The sequence below is a fragment of the Amphibalanus amphitrite genome, unplaced genomic scaffold (genome assembly GCF_019059575.1).
Source record: "Amphibalanus amphitrite isolate SeventyFive unplaced genomic scaffold, NRLGWU_Aamphi_draft 001317F_arrow, whole genome shotgun sequence".
Classification (NCBI taxonomy): Eukaryota; Metazoa; Arthropoda; class Thecostraca; order Balanomorpha; family Balanidae; genus Amphibalanus; species Amphibalanus amphitrite.
In genome coordinates this window covers 122,025-142,194 of record NW_024882810.1, presented here as the reverse complement: position 1 = coordinate 142,194, position 20,170 = coordinate 122,025, and the positions used below count along the sequence as shown (strand labels likewise).

At 51.8% G+C, this 20,170-nt stretch overlaps 1 protein-coding gene across 3 annotated transcripts; it reads right to left on the bottom strand.

Moving 5' to 3' along the window:
- Positions 1–9,902: 9,902 nt before the first annotated feature.
- LOC122372106 (collagen alpha-2(I) chain-like) lies at positions 9,903–19,977 on the bottom strand. Of its 3 annotated transcripts, none has more exons than XM_043348980.1 (6): positions 19,766–19,964; positions 18,861–19,051; positions 18,072–18,278; positions 17,146–17,261; positions 11,056–16,161; positions 9,903–10,947 (listed from the first exon to the last, which is right to left on the bottom strand). In XM_043348980.1, the coding sequence occupies exons 5-6, from the start codon at positions 12,070–12,072 to the stop codon at positions 10,903–10,905; spliced, it is 1,062 nt and encodes a 353-aa protein (XP_043204915.1). In that variant the 5' UTR covers positions 12,073–16,161; positions 17,146–17,261; positions 18,072–18,278; positions 18,861–19,051; positions 19,766–19,964; the 3' UTR covers positions 9,903–10,902. The 3 variants fall into 3 exon arrangements, with proteins under 3 accessions (XP_043204915.1, XP_043204914.1, XP_043204913.1); XM_043348979.1 differs by having other exon boundaries at positions 9,903–11,379; positions 11,488–16,161; XM_043348978.1 differs by having other exon boundaries at positions 9,903–16,161; positions 19,766–19,977.
- Positions 19,978–20,170: the final 193 nt, after the last annotated feature.

The window sequence follows — 20,170 nt, the reverse complement described above, 5'->3', positions numbered from 1 at the left end:
CACAGGTTATAAAGGATCGAAACAGATGCGCCATAACACAGTTTTTAACCAGCTGATTAAAACACTGCAAAAAAAGTTTTAGGACTGCAAACTACTGCATCGTGAATGATTTTTTTGATAAAAATCATCCAACACGATATTAAAATCCAATAAAATCAACACTGTGAGTGTTATTCACTACAAGAAAATCCACTTCTCTTGAGTAATTCAACCAAAAGGGCATATGAATAAATATTACGTCATCAGCTTACATCTTTTTTTTAGGGGACAGAGGATCTTAAAAGTCAATCCTTGGTTGCTTGATCAGCTGATCATATTGCGCCACTTTGTATTCATTTGGTCTGCATGTTGTGTTTTCTTGTAAAGATAAGACAAAATGCCAGTTTAATTCATTTTCATTTCATTTTGGGACTGAAGTTAGGATCAGGGCTTCCTAACACCTGCCTTTTCAGCTGGATTTTCAGTGTCAAATTCTTTGTAGAGTATCTCAGACCACATCTCAGGACTCAAGGCCAGTTTCCAAACAATGTGTTTTGTGTTGTTTTGATTCTGCCTTTTGCCTAGGGAATGTTGCCATTAACATTAATTTATTTTATTGTATTATACCTATTACCTACCATTAGACTTACTAATTGGTTGTGCTTTTGCAACATGAATGAGTATTCTAATCTTCCTTTGATAGACCAAAGTAGATTCTTGACAATTCTTATTAGAGCCAAACCTGTGAAATGCTGAGGTTCATGTATTGTGTACAATTGGAACTTCTACCACACCAATGGAACCCTTACCAATGGAACTTCTACCACAAAATGTATTTTGCAGTGGCTAAGATTGCTGTTATTACAATTCAATAGCCTTCTTAGTGTCCAAAGTTTGAATCATATGCTGATATTTTTTTTGTGCAAAATCAAAAATACCGGCATGCTACCGGCAGGATATGCCAAATACCACGAAAAAACCTGCGGTAGTGAAAAATTACCGGCATGCCGGTAGTGCGGTAGGGAAATTTTGCAACTCTAGTCACAACACAGCCGCCCATGTCCCGCACCACCCTCTATCGGCGGCGTCAAAAAGCCAGGGCGGACGCGGCCGAGCAGGGCCTTACCCGGCACCAGCTCGCGGCTGCAATAGCCGAAGCTGAGGCTGCACCGCTGCGCAGCTATCGGTGCCGGTGTTGTGGCGGCAGTGTCGACGGTGGCCACAGGCGGTACGGAGGCCACATCTACTGCCCGGCTACAGCAGCCGGGCAAACGTCAGAGTGGCTGGCAGAAAAGCGTGCCGCCGCCACGGCAAGACGCGCAGTGCGTGCACAGGCCGAGTAGCCCTGTGCCCTGAGCCGCGCAGCGGGTGCACAGGCCGAGTAACCCTGTGCCCTGAGCCGCGCAGTGCGTGCACAGGCCGAGTAGCCCTGAGCCCTGAGCCGCTGCCCATGCGGCACGCAGAGCGCAGCAGCAACCGAAGCTGCAACAATATAGACCAACTTTTTCAAATGTCTTTTTATCTACAAGCAGTGTTGCAGATCAAAGTTATTCGCCACGTAGCATTGAAATTGATATTGATGTTTGAACATAGTTAGCTTGTTTGAACATAGTAAGCTTGCAACAACCCTAGGGTTAATAAAATATAAATACGAAAGCTTAGAATTCAGTAAATCTTGATCCACGAGAAGCAAGTGGACCATATTCTCTTCAGGTTCACCTGAGGTGAGACTGGTATTCCACAAGGATCTAGGGAGTGGCATGAGGAGCGAGATGTCAGGATCACAGGATCAAAGTGTTATGGAATATTCACCTATGCAAATGGTGCAAATCCTGACTGTCAGAAAAAGCTAGCGAGCATGGAAAAAGCAAAGGGATTTGGTGGCAATGCTGCAACCAAATATGGTTTGAAACATGAACGAGAGGCCCTAGACATCTACAAACAGCACATTGCTACAGGTGAAGTGGTTCAGTGTGGTATGGTTGTGCCTGTGGTGTGCCCGTGGTTGGGAGTGTCACCAGATGCAGTAGTGCTGGAAAACGGTAAGCCAGCAAAGTTGGTTGAAATCAAAAGCCCTGTGTGTGGGAAGGAGCTCACTGCTCTAGAGATTCTTCAGCAGAAAGCCACAAACTATCTGGATTTTGATGGGGAAAATGCCAGTCTAAAAAGCACCACCCATACTATGGGCAGGTCCAGCTGGGCATGGCAATCCTGTCAGTAAGTAGAAGTGATCTCTGCATTTTGGGACAGGGTGGTGTGGCAGTGATAAGGGTGGACCGAGATGATGCATTTGTGAAGGGCCTCCTGCTTGTTCTTCACAGAGTGTACTTCTCAGTGATGCTACCATACATGTGTGCCTGCCGGTCCAACCACCAGTCCTGCCGGACCAACCTGCACCAGTCCTGCTGGATCAGCCTGCACCAGTTCTGCGGGACCAGTAACTACAAGCTCGGCCAGCCCAGAAAGAAGCATCCGCTCTTCGTCATGGAGCTCTTGGGGCCCTTCACGTTCTTGAAGAAGCTGTGACGGGGAGTTGATCATCGTCTGACTTTTCACACGTTGGCGACACACACGTTCTCGGTCGCAGTGGCATCCACACTAATTATATGGAGTAATTGTGGAAAAAATAAATACTGCATTGTGTTTATGTTTGTATATTTTTGTGCGCGTGTTTCTTTTTTTAACGTTCCTCGTCAAACGGCTGAAGATGCCCGAGTCCGAGGTGAGGGACGTCATCGGGAGGAAGATCAACGACGAAAATAACGCGGCCCTCAAGGTCAAACAGAGGTCAGAACAGAGCCAGTGAGGCCGCCATGACCGCCGTAGCGCGGGCACCCTCCTCCTCCCACCCGTAGCTGCAATGGAGCCATCTGTGGCTGTACGACATCTATAAGAAGCCGACGTCCCTCCCAAGACAACCACTTCCCAAGAAACTTCATCTCGGTCTGCAGCAGAGGGGGACACGCCAGGAGATGCAGAACCTGTACGATACCCTGTATGAATCCCGTTAACACTATTTACAATGTTCACTACAGTCACCACCGAGAGATGGTGTTGGAAGCTGAACAACACGAGTGTCTTGGTAGCTAACAGACACCGATGATTCTTCTGCTTCTGATGATGACAGCTACGGAAAAGGGTGCAGAGCCAAGAAGCATGGGAAGCTGAATGATGAAGCTTTACCTATACTGTAACAAAAGGAAGTATATTTATGGTCAACTCACTCTAGTGCATTTGACATTAGCTGCCGGGCGAATGAAATCACTTTCAGGTTCGGGCGACGACAGCGCCCTCTACCTTACCCCGCGGCGGGGGCACAACCCGCCAATAACAGGCGGCGCCACCATCGCCGTTTTCTACGGGGGCGCCTCAGGGTGCCGCGAACTTACGTTGCTGGTACAAAACGTAATATATTCGTGTCGGCGATGGCAAATATTTGCGAGGGTAAGTGAACGAAACTGGTTAAATATAAAAAATAAAACATTAATGTCAAGTATGTAATTTGTCGTAAAAAGCGACTTAAGAAATCAAGCGCACGCTTGGCAACGCTGGCAAGATTCCCTGTCCGCCGAGTGACGATCAAGTGAGAAGAGTTGTTTTTGGAGCGGGAAAAAGTGTTCGAGACAGTAAGACATTTGCGTTTTGACACCCAAGGAAGCATGGGACGAACAAGGAGGAGTGGCAGAAGCGGAGCCAAACGGGCGACCCGGGGAGTGGCAACAGCCGACGTTAGCCCGAAAGAGGACCAGGAAGGGGCTCACGTCATTGACGGAGAAGCCCAACCGCTAGACGTAGCGGGACGGGATAACAGCACAGCTGACGCTCTGTCCCGTCTGCAGCTGGAGCGGTTCCGGGCCCTGCAGCCGACCGCACGGCCCACACCAACGCGAACGCCGGCAGCCATTCGGGAGTTTCTGGCCAACCCGACGGAGGACTGCCACGCAGCGACGGGCTGCGTCATGTAGACAGCCTGGCGGAACAGCTGGTCATAGCGGGGCTGGCGCGGCGCCTGTATGACGCGGGAGCGCGGCGATACCGGCGGCTTTGCCGCACATACCGACTCGTCGCCACGCCCGCTGATGAGCGAACAGTGCTCAGATTCATCGCCCACCTCGTTCGTTGCGGGCTCACCGCCGCGCGTATTTCAACGGTTCTGGCCGGTGTGTACCATTAGCACGTGCGTCGCGGGGCACCGTGGATTGGACGCACCGAGAAGGTTCGCCTAGCGCTGCGCGGCGCGGCCAAAATCCCGCGAGCCCCTCGAGCCCCTCGTGTAGCAGCGACCCCGTCCCACCTGCGACGGCTCCACTCAGAGCTATGGCGGACTCAAATGCACCCCGTTGACCGCGCAGCCTGTCCTGCTCGGCTTCTTTGGCGCGCTGCGCGGCAGCGAATACCTTTCCCCGACGGCCCACACTTACGACCCCCGCCGCACGTGCCAATGGCGCCACCTGACCCTAAAGCTAGGCAGCCTACGACTTACGATACCAGCCTCCAAAACGGACCAGGTGCTGACCAGATGCTGTGCCGCCCGCCGCACGTCACGAGTTCGAGACAGAGCTTGACGACTGGATAGTGCGGAAGTGGCTCGTGCCGTATGACGAGCGGCGGCAGGGGCTGCCGAAAGGGTTGGTGCCGCTAATGGATGTGGAGCAGCGCAATCGGGCGAAAGTTCGACCGGTGATGGACTACCGGGAGTTGAATGGCTTTGTGACGGCTCACACTGCTGACAGCGACGTGTGCGCGGAACAGCTCCGCAAGTGGCGCCAGCACGGCGCAAATGTGGCGGTCGTGGACCTGAAGCGCGCCTACCTTCAGCTGCACCTGGAGGAGCGACTCTGGCCGTTTCAGACGGTGATGGTGCGGGGCAGCGGTTCTGCTTAACCCGCCTAGGTTTTGGATTGAATATCGCGCCCCTCGTGATGAAGGCTGTCGTACGTGCTGTGCTCGATCAGGACCCCGACATCGGGCGTGCCGTCCTCCCATATGTGGACGATCTTCTCGTAAATGAGGACATAGTCAGTGCCGAGCGCGTGGTGACGCATTTTGCGCAGTTAGGTATAGGTATATAGATAATGGACTTGGGGTAGCAGTATGCTATTTGTTGTCCATGTCATTATTGATAGCGTCGCACTGGATCAAAGTGGGCAATTCATTGACATATATCACAAACAGGATGGGTCCCAATACTGAGCCCTGCGGAACTCCGCTGGTCACAGCCTCTTCTCTAGATTCTTGGTCATGAACCACTACCTTCTGAGTCCTGTCTTGAAGAAAGTTTGTGATCCATTGAAGCACTGAAGTTTGGGCTGGACTGTAAGCCGCCGGAGCGGGCGGCCAGTGGAGCGCGGCTCCTGGGCCTGCGGGTGCACGAGGAGAACGGACAGCTGCGGTGGAAGCGAGACAATGCCGTGAGCGCGCTGCCAGAACGTGTGACTCGCCGATTTGTGTTCGCGTGGTGCGGAAGGCTAGTGGCCCACGTACCAGTGAGTGGGTGGCTTTGTTCCGCGGTCGCGTGGCTCAAGCGGCGTGTAAATGAGCTGACGCGTGGATGGGATGACATCACTGATGACGCCACGCTGCGTGAGCAGATGGACTGTATCGCGAGTCGCCTCGCCAGTGACGACCCGGCCCGTGGCGTGTGGTGTGTCGACGGGGACGAGGTGGTCGCCTGGACAGACGCCAGCTCGCTGGCCACCGGAGTGGTCCTGGAGAACACAGACGGTGAGGTGATCGAGGACGCATGCTGGCTCAGGCGAGACGACACTGTACATATAAATATGGCCGAGCTCGATGCCGCTATTCGAGGCATTAGCTTGGCTGTTGCGTGGGGGGCACGGAGTATCGACCTCCGAACCGACTCGGTGACCGTGAAGCGGTGGATCGACGACGCGATCAGTGGCCGCGCGCGCCTCCGTACTAAAGCCAGCGGTGAGCTGCTCATCCGACGGCGTGTGGCGATTATCCGTCAGCTGGTCATCGAGCTGGAGGTCCGTCTGACCGTGTCGCTCGTGCGATCGGCGGATAATCGCGCTGATGCACTGACGCGGGTGCCCAGGGAGTGGCTCCGAGACGATCCGACGTCGACAGTGAGCGCGGCCGCGGTGGGCGAACCCTCGGCAGTAAGCGCGGCCATAGCGGGCGAGCCGCCTGCTGTAAACGCGAGCCTCGATGGTGCAGAGAGCGTGGCTGAAGTGCACGAACGAGCTGGGTCACCCGGGCGTCCGACGGACATTGTATTTTGCTCGTCGATGTATCGGCCGCTTCTCGAGAGACCAGGTACGCGCTGTGGTGAAAAATTGTGATGTCTGTCAAGCGATCGACCCGCTCCAGTTAAGTGGCGACACGGGTCATTGGGTGTACCACAGACGTGGCAAAGACTGGCCATTGATATAACTCATTATGGGGGCCATCCGTACCTCAGTGTGATCGACTGCGGGCCGTCGCGGTTCACTGTATGGTGTGCGTTATCCAGCGGCTGGAGGAGAAATTTTTGATCGAGGAGCCCCAGCGGAGCTCTTGTATGATAACGATCCTGTGTTCCGCGGCCGACCGCTTGCCGTGCTCGCCGCGCGCTGGGGAGTGGCGGTGAGGTTCCGGGCGGCCCATGCACCGAGCGGGAACGGTGTCATCGAGCGCTGCCACCGGACAGTGAAAGTCATCGCCGCCCGGAAACGGTGCGATATCGCCGAGGCGGTGCATTTGTATAACGTGACGCCCCGCGACGGCGAGACGGTGGCCAGCGCCCCGTTTTGTGGCGTGTACAGGTACGAGCCCAGTGACTGTGTGCGGTTGCCGGCTGCTTCGCCAGGGACGGCCGCGGACGGTGGGGCCGGGGCGCGGGAGCTCCCTGCGGTGGAGACGGGCCCATACACAGTCGGAGACGCTGTGTGGGTGCGCTGCCGTGGGACGCGCTGCACGGAGCCGTCCCGCCGGGGCCCGGTGGTGCTGCAGTCAGCTGATCCGGACCGGTGTCGGGAGACGTCTGGACAGCTGCAGGAGGTGATATGCGGTTTCGAGGGCTGCCAGGACAGAGGCCGGCGTGTCGCCGGTTCGGAGATACAGTCTGTTGGTTGATACCTGAGCATGACCGTATGTACCTACTGTGCACTCAACATAATGGTCTGTTCGTTTATTGCAGAGAGTTGCCTCATTCAATAAACAATAAATTCGAATGTTTGAAATGCTTATCCAGCTATGAGGCAACTCCACTGAAGTTTTGCTATCTGATCGAGCCGACAAGCCTGCAACTACAGCTATGGCCACTCCTGTTCAACCTATGCCCTCTGCAATCCAGTTGCAGTGCCGCTGGCCCAACTGTGGGTTCCAGACTCCGGCGCTTGACGGGTCAGTGGGCATTCAGCTGCTGCAGATGCATCAGACAGCGTCGCACCCACCAACCGCTGCTGCCGCCCCTGAGAAGGCCAAGTTACCAACACTGGAGGTCTCGCCAGATGGTGTTGTAACAGACACGGCGCTGGGGGTCTTCAGGCAGCAGCTCACGACCTACAAGCGAAGGGCCGGCATATCTGGCGATGACCCAGACACTGTGTTGCAGGCGCTGCCTTCGCCTGCGTACAGCCTGTTGTACGCCCGATTTGGTGCTGGACTCACATCCTTGAGTGAGCACCAACTCCTGACTCATATCGCAGACCGACCTGAGAACCGGCTATCCCACATCCTCAAGCTCCAGCGGATGAAGCACGATCCCGGTCAGCCCGTGGCGCAGTTCGCGGCGAGGCTGCCTGAGGTGGCGCGACAGTGTCACTTGGTCGTACAGTGCCGTTGTGACCGGGCAGTAAGCTTCGAAGAGGAGATGGTGCTATTCCAGTTCTTGTCGGGCTGGAATAGCGAATCGGACCACCACCTCACGACCTTTCTGACACCATGGGGCAGGTACCGCTACAAAACCGTCCCTCAAGGGTACAAGGTCTCCGGAGATGCCTACACTCACCGATTCGATCGGGTCACACTGAATGTGAAGTCTTGTGACAGGGTCATCGACGACTCCATCCTGTACCAGCCCACGATTCGATGCATGTTCCAACATGCGGCGGAGTATCTGACGCTCTGTGGCCGAAACGGCATCCTCCAGAACCGCGACAAGTTCGTGTTCTGTGAAAAGACCGTGGACTGGGCCGGCTTTCGTCTGGGCCCTGACGGCGTCCGACCGTTGCCGTCCCACACGGAGGCTATTCGGTCGTTTCCGACGCCGACCTCGGTGACCGACCTTCGATCATTCATGGCTCTGGTCAATCAAGTGTCGGCTTTCTATGCCACCCAGCCTAAACTCCTCCCCTTCCGCGCCCTCCTTAAGAAGGAGTGTCCTTCCGCAACAAGATCTCGTGCCTGCGTTTCGCATCCACTCGTTTCCGTGGGGGCATACCTGAGCATGACCGTATGTACCTACTGTGCACTCAACATAATGGTCTGTTCGTTTATTGCAGAGAGTTGCCTCATTCAAAAAACAATAAATTCGAATGTTTGAAATGCTTATCCAGCTAGTTGAAGCGATTCATTCGTCGTTCGTGATTCGTCGCCGGTGCCCGCCGCTTATACTGGCCCGCCTGGACGCGTATTCTGAGTACATGCTGCCGCAGCAGCCGGTGCCGCTGCCAGTGCATATGACCGGCGACGGCTTTTTCGAGTCCGCCGTCAATCACGCTGCCGGCGCTGGAGCCGTGGCCGGGCGTGCACCGGTTCCGCGTGACTGTGTGCACGCGGCCGACAACTTCGCAGCTCGGCCAACAGCAGCCGTACGTCTTCAATTTGGACGCCAACATGTTCTACGTCGACATGCCGATGCGCCGCTGCACCACTGGAGCTGGAGTGTAACGCCGGCGCCGCTGCCTTCATCAACCACGTGATACGCGCCGAGCACGACGAGGACGTGTATCTAGAGGGTGGCAGCACCAACGAGCGTGGCAGCGTGGTGGTTCCACGCTGCGACGCTCGGCAGCTGGAGCTGCGACCTCCAGGGACGGCCTGGTAGACAGCCTCAAGCTCGCCTGGAGTGGAGGAAGATCCCGCGCGAGACGCTGGACAACCTGATCAGTGGCATGCCTGAGTGCATGCAGGCGTGTGTGAAGGAGAGGGGTGGATACATTGGTAAATAAACCGTGCCACCATGCCGACTGGCATTCGTGCTGGCAGTCAACACATGCGCACGCAGCCTCAAATCGCCACTGAACATATGGTACCTTGACGATGCAACGACTGCAGACCCAGTTGCTGACGTCATCTCTGTTGGGTTGTGGCTATGCGCCACATGCTTCTGATCCGCGCAATGTTGCGATTGTTTAGTTTAGTGATGAGCCGTATTGTTGTTTGAACAGCTATGGCGTGGATTAACCATGATTTATCTACGTTTGTTCAGAGACTGAGTTGGTGGAACGCCATTAGTTATTATTATTTCATAGTTCGAGCCAAGTCTGCCGTACAAAGGCAAAACCTCCTATGTTCATTTTTGGCCGATTTGGCGTTTTTTATATCATTCGATTCGTGTTCCCATGTCGCGTATTTTGGTGCTGTCAGACCATTAATAAAATGTATATTTTAAGAATTATTTTGACTTAAGTTTTTTTGGAATTCCTATGTTCTGGGAATGCAACCGAAAAGCAAAGGCAAAACCACTGATGTTCTGATAAATGGCGAAATCTCCTTTGTTTAATCTCCTTTGTATACAAACCCATTTTTCAGAATAACATAGGAGAATTTGCCCATGTGGAATCGGTATCTTCCATTTGGAGGTACACTATTTCACAACGCAGGTGAGTTTTATTCGAGTTTTACCGCCTCAAACGGGCGGTTTATTTGATCTTGGCGTTGATTTAGGCTTTGATTCCTGCCGACGCGACCGGTCGAATAGTTACTGTGATTCAATTTTCTCACCGTGATTTCCTCACGAATTTAAAACATTAATCGATAATCATTGTCACTTATGTGTATTTAGGTAACCTATCGCCATGAAGCCTCGCAAAGGGGGCGTGCCCTATGCATATAACAGGAAAGTGGCCGGAAGACCTCATGTTCTTGTTCAGTGGGAAGACGTCAGCAAGGGCCAATCGCACTACGTGCCTCTCTCGTCTCTTAGAGGTTCACATTGTGGCGGTTCAGCGGTCACGATGCTTCATGGGAAGAAACTGTGGACCGGAGTCATAGTTTTCAAGCCACCGAAAAGCTTCGGCCTTGTGCAAGGTAAATACTTTTAAATGTGCAAGTACATACGTATTACATGAACCATGTTTGACTGTATTTGAAAACATTAAAAAGACAACAATCAGCGTTTCTTTTAGGATCAATTGTTTACATTGAATTCATTCAGTTCATTGAGTACCAGACATGTTCTTGGATCCCAACTGTGGATCTATGATCTCGGTGGATCCCGTGACAAAATGGAATCATGGATCCATGATCCCAATGGATCTCTGGACGAAAGCGAAGGTCGGATCTATGATCCCAGTGGATCTCTCGACAAAACCAAAGGTTGGATCCATGATCCGAGTGGATCTCTCGACAAAAACAGTTTTTGACACTTATAACTGTTAATAACGGTTAATTAACCAATTTAAGCTTGAACTTGGGCATCATTAGTCACATATTGCACTGAATCACGGTCTTGAACCTGCTATCTTGTTCTTGGATGATAGCAGGTTGGGGAGCTTGGGATCTATGATCCAAGTGGATCTCTCGACAAAACCGAATGCCGGATCCATGATCCGAGTGGATCTCTCGACAAAATGGAGACTCGGATCTATGATCCCATATGATATCGGATCCAGATCCATGGGATCAGATCTCCAGATCCATTTCTAGGATCCACGAACATGTCTGTTGAGTACATTCATACATTGAGTACATTCAGTTCATTCAGCGGCCCTGAAAATAGTAATTACAGACTCAGGAATCCCATCAACCCGCTTTTCACAGAGGTCGAAGATGAGGCGGTGACACCGACACCGAGTGGACCAGGCGGAGACGGAGCACCGAGCGTACTGGATGGAGACGGAGCACCGACTGGACCGGACGGAGACAGCACACTGACTGGACCGGACGGAGGCAGCACATCGAGCGGACCAGGCGGAGACGGAGCACCGAGCGTACTGGATGGAGACGGAGCACCGACTGGACCGGACGGAGACAGCACACTGACTGGACCGGACAGAGACAGCACAACGAGCGTACCGGATGGAGACGGAGCACCGACTGGACCGGACGGAGAGAGCACACCGAGCGAACCAGGCGGAGACAGCACACCGAGTGGAATGGACGGAGGCAGCACATCGAGCGGACCAGGCGGAGACGGAGCACCGAGCGTACCGGATGGAGACGGAGCACCGACTGGACCGGACGGAGACAGCACACTGACTGGACCGGACGGAGGCAGCACATCGAGCGGACCAGGCGGAGACGGAGCACCGAGCGTACCGGATGGAGACGGAGCACCGACTGGACCGGACGGAGACAGCACACTGACTGGACCGGACGGAGGCAGCACATCGAGCGGACCAGGCGGAGACGGAGCACCGAGCGTACCGGATGGAGACGGAGCACCGACTGGACCGGACGGAGAGAGCACACCGAGCGAACCAGGCGGAGACAGCACACCGAGTGGAATGGACGGAGGCAGCACATCGAGCGGACCAGGCGGAGACGGAGCACCGAGCGTACCGGATGGAGACGGAGCACCGACTGGACCGGACGGAGACAGCACACTGACTGGACCGGACGGAGGCAGCACATCGAGCGGACCAGGCGGAGACGGAGCACCCAGCGTACCGGACGGAGACGGAGCGCCGACTGGACCGGACGGAGACAGCACACCGAGCGAACCAGGCGGAGACAGCACACCGAGTGGAATGGACGGAGGCAGCACATCGAGCGGACCAGGCGGAGACGGAACACCGACTGGAACGGACGGAGACAGGACACCGAGTGAACCAGGCGGAGACAGCACACCGAGTGGAATGGACGGAGGCATGACACCGAGTGGACCAGGCGGAGACGGAGCACCGGGCGGACCTGGTGACGAGCTGTTTTGTGACGAAGCCTTTGCATATCTGGAGCCAGAGAGGGAAGCAATGCCCGAGACATCGGAAATGCAAAGATATTTGAACCCACTGACTTCCATGAATGACGCGAACATGGAGTCGGTAGAACATCTGTTTCTGAGCGAAGACGAGCTGTTGCTTGAAGTGTCCCCGTTAGTAGGCATATTCACGCCAAGAGCCGCCACTAACACACACGGCGACATGCAAGGTACGACCGAGGAAACTGTTGACCCAGATGATCTTCCGGAAGCAGAAGGAGAAGTAGACTCGCCAGCGACCAGCTCACCCCCACCTAAGCGAAGAAAAACGGCAGTCAAGAAGAGAGCGAGAACCTCCGCACAGAAAGTCGCCAACTTCGCGCAGAAGCATCCGGTACTAAATGTTCCAAAACAGTGCAAGGATGGATGCCGCAATGAGTGTTTCAAGAAGGTTTTGGAATCCACTCGGATCGAGATTAACACTGAGGTCAACCAGCTCAGCCGTGAGGCACGCCAACAGTGGTATCGAACTTACGTCAAGTCAACAGACGTGCATGTTCGTCGTCCCGAACACCGGAGGGAATCTGATCCCAGGCGTACCAGGGCGTTCTCCTGGTCGTTGCCATCTGGAGACAAATCGGTCACTGTGTGCAGATCGTTCTATCTGACAACACTCGGGTTCGCGGCTGATAACGCTGAAGCTGTCCTATCAGCCGTCAAAGATGGTTCGATCCGGCCGGCAGGAGACGAGCGGGGGTGTCACTGCCCTTCGAACAAGACTGACCGCTATATGATCAAGGATCACGTCAACTTATACCACCCAATCAAGCACCACTATCGCTATATGCATGCGCCTCAGAGGATGTACTTACCCTCAGATGTAACTGTGCGTGACATGTACACAGACTACACCCGCCGTGGTGGGCAGTGCTCTTACGAGACATACAGGAAGGTCGTGCGCGAGATGAACATCTCGTTCGCACAACTCGCGGGAGAAGAGTGTGCGAAATGCTCCGTTCATCTCCAGCATTTGAAGGACTGCCATGGAAGGCAGGCGAAGGAACCCTCCGAGCACATCGAAGGATGTAGTGAGTGCTGCGCTCACGCTGAACACATGGATCTAGCCAAGATAGCTAGAAACGAGTATCGTGCCGACGCAGATAGAACATGGAGTGATGATGAGATCGTGCTGTCAGCCGATATGATGAAAGTCATGGTAATTCCGATTCTTCCCTTGAAAGAAGCCATCTTCACACAGAGACTAATTTGCTACAATGAAACTTTCAGCATCCTCATGCCGACAGACAAAGGAGATAAATCAAGCAGAAGGGCTCTCCAGAAGGAGAACAGTATGTGCGTAGTCTGGCACGAAGGACACGCTGGACGGAGCGCAGAAGAGGTCGCCGCAGCATATGTGCTGTACCTCGAGTCCGCCTGTCGGGACGTCGCTCATGTTACCATCTGGGCGGATAATTGTGGTGCGCAGAATAAGAGTTGGGCCTTGTGCAGCGCTCTTCTGAAGACGGTCAACTCTACGAAGACGAGAACGAGCACGATCACAGTGAAGTTTTTGGAAACAGGACACACGTCCATGTCGGCTGACGCTGTACATCAGACGATATCAAAGAGGTTCAAGCAACGGAAGATACAAGATTTTGAAGACTATGTCAAGGCTACGGAGGCTAGTGGCACAAAAACCATGCAAATGAGGCCACAGGTGAACATGGTAGAAGTGGAGGACGGGATCAGCCGGCAGCGACTGGCGGCGCTGTCAAGCGACGAACAACGGCCATATCTGGCGGACCTGAAGGCTCTGAGAGTTCGGCGGGGGTCCGAGGACCTCATGATGAAGACTGACCTAAAAGGGACAACGTGGATGGCATACAAGCTAACGAAGAGCACGTTTTCAGCAGAAGAGCCGCTGCCAATGAGATCGAAGATATCTGGTATCGAGAAGGCAAAGATCAAGGCCATCTGCGAGACGCTCGTGCCTCATCTCGAGCAGCACAAGCGTGCCTTCTGGGAGACGATGGCGGCCGGCACAAGCGCGCCTGCAGGGACGACATTCGCCACCACAACTCAGTCACGCAAAAGGCGACGAACCCGATGAACATCGGGACATGATGAAGACATAGGCGTAGCGTTGCCTGGTGTTGTGATGATGCATTTGTATCGGCTCACAGTCTTGATGATTTCTTGTGGTATAGCTTGTGGTATCAATCAATCAATCAATCAATCATCAATCAATCATCAATCATCAATCAATCTGCAATATAAGCGTCAGACGATGCGTTTTGTGTAACCGCAATGTGATCAATCAATCTGCAATATAAGCGTCAGACGATGCGTTTTGTGTAACCGCAATGTTGCGTGTATGATCATTTTGACGAACGAATACATGCTTTGTTTAGACTTTGTCTTTCTGTCATGTTCGCGAGGACATGACAACCACGCATTAGAATGATTTATAACAACTAGCATACTTTCTTTTCATCGACGAAGCGTACTGGCAATAAATTATTTGATATTTCAATATCACTGGTATTCGTATTTGATACTTTGCCTTTAATCGCACCACATGAGCATCGCGTAGGTATTTGCTTTCCAACGCCCTAATTTCCCAACACAGTGTTTTTTTATAGTATTTTGCAACATAGGAGTTTTTGCCTTTGCAATGGAAAGGGATAATTTCTTAACATAGGGGATTTTGACGGCCTTTTGCAACATAGGGGTTTTTGTCTTCGCAAGGGAAAGGTATAATTTCTTAACATAGGGGATTTTGACGGCATTTTGCAACAAAGGTGTTTTTGCCTTTGCATCGCTCATAAAAATTACACTGGCATAACCTACTTTTAGCCTTTTCATGGATAGTATTTGGCATTGTCATTTTATTTTATAACAATGAAATTTCTCGTTTTCTAAGGATTCCGAGGATATACGATTTTGTGACATCTGTTGTTTCTTACGTCGACAATTACCAAAAACACAAAAACTGCTCTAGTGAAAAATAAAATATCGGCGAAAATCGAAACATAGGAGGTTTTGCCTTTGTACGGCAGAAGTGCACGTGTAGCATGAGGACCGGAGTTCAGAAGTTGGTTGGACGCCTTTGGTTGGACGGTCCCTCACCACTAAGGTCCTCCTGTCCGTAATGGCCGCCGCCATGCGTTCTTGTGTTGTTGTCGTGTTGCACTGAAGAGAGAAAACTTCTGGTGTTTAATGATGTCACAAATAAATGAGGTATTTGTCCAACGATACACGCCAACAAATGGGATTAATTAGCTCACCACTGGCTTAGCGCTTCATGATAGCTCACTCCTGCTTCATATAGCTCAAACTAGCTCATCTCTAATAGTCTCCAATTTGCTCACCCTGAGCTCCCAGCTCCGAATTAGCTCACCACTGGCTCATAACTAAATAAATCTAACCACTGGCTCATAGCTCCATGGAGCTCGTAGCCCTAAATTAGCTCACCATTGGCTCATAGCTCCACAACAGTTCACATGATGGCTTTCAAACCGAATCAGTCTGATTCATGATCTCCACTTCCTAGCCCCAAACTCAGTCTAACCGCATCAGTCACCCAGGCACAACATTAGGTGCAGACACTGTATGAAAATAGATCTTTATGGTCACCAATCTGTGTTGGTATGCGCATGAAAACTCTCACTGAACTGACCCCGACTTCGGTGTGTTTTACCCGACCCCCGGACCTCAGTGGTAGATTAGCTGATCTCGTCAGTCGCGCCGGTGGCATTTTCCGGCGCACTTCCCGCGCCACCACTGCCCCCGGCGTTGGCGGCGCGGTGATGGGAGAATCATCAGGCTCGCCACCACCGCCGAGCGCCGGACGTCTCTTCACATCCCCCTCGTCCTTTGCTAGTGTGTCACTGATCGGCCTTTTCAGGGCTCAGCCCCCAACAACCCACCATGACTGGCTCCGACTCCGGCATCCTCCGACAAAGGTTTGTCACCGTCCGTCTGGCTGAAGTCTCCACTGCAGCAGCCGATGTTGAAGACGCCGCTCCTGATGATGCCGCAGAGGGAGTAACCCGTCCGGGAGGAGTTGGAGGACATGAGTCGGTGTGTGGAGGCGTGACGTCCGTCTCTGGAGTGTCCGAGGAGTGGTTTAGATGGTCGTCAGCGGTCACCAACTGCAGACAGAGAGAGAAGGGGCGGAGTGTTATTGTCCCGACGTGCCCTGATGTGTCCAGAGATGATGCGCTTCCGAGAGATTATGCGCTCTGATGATGAAGCTGCATGCTATAGTTCGTTTGTTTTTCTTTCTTTGACCCCCACTGTAAACATCTTTTTGAACACGGCACGAGAATTGCTAGCTGAATTACTGAGAAAACTGATTGGCGCACATTGATTTCACAGACGATCAACCTGATCAAAATTAGTTATACCTGGCTCACATTTCCCAGGCTCGTAGCTCGTATTTGGCCTTATTTATGACCCCACAGGGATATAACACTTGTCAGGAACTATTACTGAACTAATTAAGAAATCGCACGGCGTATAACATAACGATCCATCATCGGTGTTCAAACCATATTTTGAATATATCATTTAGATCTTCCATACAATGCGCGCTGACCAGTTTTCTCAGTAATTCAGCTAGCAATTCTCGTATGTATGTATGTATGTATGTATGTATTTACCGAATAAGGTCGCTCCACTGGTGCAGGGCTATTCTGCGACCTTCGTCATATACAATGCAATATGGGCACACAATGAACACTTCATAAAAGACACCTAATAAGACCGATCAATACAGTGGACCTAATATGACACAAAATACACGACCGTAATTCGTGCTGTGTTCAAAAATATGTTTACAGTGAGGGTCAAACTTAGAAGAAAAAAAAACGAACCATAATAAAACGAAAATATTGATAGGAATCCTACAAACATATGGAATGCGAAAAGATTTATTTCCGTTTTCCAACATAAAAAGTCCCGAACACGAACATATTTAACGCAACTCAGGAGTTGAAAGTCAGCATTCGATATGAATGACAGCATTTAACAACGCTGATTCTTTAAACTTGAATAAAAACTGTCGCAATACGAAAAAATCGTACAACACAACATCCTGTGGTTAGAATCGAACACACTCACTCGCAGTAACTCACCTCATCGTCGCTGCCGCGCTCCGAGCCCAGCGTCACTGCCCGAGTCATCGGGTCGACCAGCACCTCCATTCCGGGGAAAATGTACCGGGACGGCGGCTGGTGCAGATAGGCGCCCTCTGTTGAAGAGAAAAGGCGTCCTCATTGTCAATTACACAATGAGCCAAAGGCTATTACTTCCTTATTTTTTAATCATAATGGGGCTCCACACAATTTTCAAACAAACCCTCAATATCATTCAAAATAAAAGGCGTCCATCAGGAAAACACGTAGCGAGGAAATCACGTACCACCATGTTACACGCCCATACACATACAAATTAAAACATGTTGATAGTGGGAGCCAATAACACCTGCACTCAATGTGGTGAATTTATTTCTGACGGGACGCCCCAAGAGCACGGGGGAGCGAGCCGTTAATCAAAGCCATCCACACGCCCGTGCCTCGACCGCCGACCGCTGACCCCGCCCCGGGCCACGCGGCAGGGGCGGTGCCAGGCACGCCCCACCGGGAGGCGCCATGGGCGGCGCCAGGCACCCGACTACGGGCAGTTGAAGACGCCAGTAACAGCCATTAATCTGATAAATAACTCTCGCAAATCACACGTAAATTAAAACGGTTCACTCGAAACACAAACACCAGTAGCATTACGAACGAAAGCTATCAAATATCCACATTGCTGGGAATTCAAACCGTCTAAAGTCTCTCGATTTCAATCGCGATGGTAAAATCTTAGCACAGCGACACAGAACAAAACTACTCAAATCCAGGACCATGGTGTGGTATTTCAGTTGATTGCAAATAGACTGCTTTTTCTACCAACACTAACAAGCCGGCCACCTATCAATATAGACCGGTGGCGAGCTACGCCCTAATCCAAAATCACTCTTAAAAATTCCGCTCCTCTCGAGATTCGAACCCGCACTCACCGGGTAGTCTGGCAGCGACGCTCTCCTTCAGTTTCCTCTCACAGCAGTGCCGGAGGGCGTCTGTCATTCCCGTTGGTCGGGTCGGCCGGCGGTGAGGACGGCGCAGATGGCGCGGGGCGAGAGGGTAGTTGAGTGAGCTCCTTCAGAGGCGGAGAGAAGGACCCTCCTCCGTCACCGGTAAGGAGCCCGGAGCATTAGCCGCCGAGCCTGAGAGGGAAGGGGAATGAGCGTCAGTGTTTTTACGGCTATAGGTACTACTTAATTATCATTATGGATTAGCACTGAGCTGCAGGTGCAAGACCACTACCTGCAAGAACATAGGCAGCCACCCAGAGAAGCATGAAATGACCCTTATTGGCTTGCAGACCCCGCCACTCTCGGCCCGCCTGCCCGCCCAAGGAAGGAACGTTCTGCTCTTGTTCTACTAAACAAGCGTAATATTTGTTATTTTGACGTCCCGAATCGCTATTTAAGTTATTCAGGATGCCTATGAAGAAAATGCATTCCTCTGCTAGATTTAAAGCATGTCTTTTACTCTTTAAAGCAAAACTACAATTGCATTTGTTTGTTTGCTGGGGGTTAGGGGCGCAACAACTGCAAGGTAAACTACAATTACACTTCAAAGTTCAAAGCCTTTTAGGTATTTTGTCAGTATTATAACTAAATGCCACTGCTATCATATTCGACTGACAATAATCATTACATTCAAAGTTTTTAAGTCAATTGTCAGTGTCATCAGCCCCATATGACTCTCCAGGACTTTAGTAGGTGCATTGCCCCATCACCCACCTTGAGCAGTTCCCTGAAGTACAGACTGCAGGCAGACAGCATCATCTGTGGGCCCGGACACGCTGTCCCTCACAGCAGAGCATGACATCCAGCAGCTCCCTTCCACAGCAGAGCTGGTCAAACACAAACGTGACGCTGCCCTGGAACCAGTCCCATTTGAGGCAGAACTTCTTAGAGTCCATCCTGGACAGCTGTGGAGCAGGGGCAAGGCAGCAATTGGTTAATTCATGAGAGGTGATTTGTTCTGTTCTGGTTTGTTCAGTTTGGTTGTGATTTGGTTCCTTCTGTGATCCTGGTATCCACTCTCAACCAATTCAAGACCAGACTGGACAATTACTGAAACCGAATCAGATACTCTATCCTAATTCCTAGATTAGCTCCCACCAGAGTCCTCAGTTCAGGAGCTCGATGCCATAGGGACCCTACAGGCCTGAGGCCAATGGCCATGGTGGCCATCAAAATTCCTGTACTGGTAAGGTACTTAAAGTAAGAAGTAAAGCAAAAAAAAACGTTTTTATATACTAATACGGTAATACCGTGCTCTGGGTGTGCTTATATTTTTATGTAAAAACTAAGAAGCAAAACAACTGAGCTAGCATAGGGGGTGTTCACGGGCACCGCAAACTGCTGAGTGCGGTGTGTGCGTTGTGTTCGGCAGGCGTGGGGCCGGGGGTAGGGGATGGGTAGGCGGTTCTGACGTCACGGCTGCGTGCGGTGGACAGTCCGCTGTGGCCGGTCCCGACCGGCCATGAGCGGTGACGGAAGGCTGACATAGGGACACAGTGGGTGGAGCTTGGAGGCTGTGTACGGTCCGACCGCACACAGGAGCCCGTGAACAGCCCTCAGATATATATGACGCAACCGCGACATTTGCAGCGCAATTTGACGGATGCTCCATGGGTTACCTTTGAATTTTAGCTGGTAAAAATTAACATACGGCTCGGAAATACGAACTGAGAAATAAAAAGACTCTTGCCATTCACAACAATCATCGAGAAACACCCACTACACCCACATACAACAATAACCACCAACACGCGCGCCCAAAACACCACTCAAAACGCGTTGTTATCATCAACTTGACTTGGCATCAACTTGGCATCAAACCCATCAAACCGTTGTTCATACCCTGATCAAACCTGGCGTGAAATTTGCGTGAAATGCACATTGAATTTGTCAAACATAAATGACGTCATTAAAGACTATGCGAGGTTTTTTATGATTTGATGCCATTTGATGCATACTTCAAGTCAAAAAGCAGCCAGGTAATATAGGAAAAACTAGTTTAAAGTACATATGCTCTTTTAAAA

Excerpts from the sequence above, each read along its gene's own strand:
- LOC122372106 (XM_043348978.1), bottom strand. The coding sequence starts at position 12,232 with ATGTCGCCGTGTGTGTTAGTGGCGGCTCTTGGCGTGAATATGCCTACT.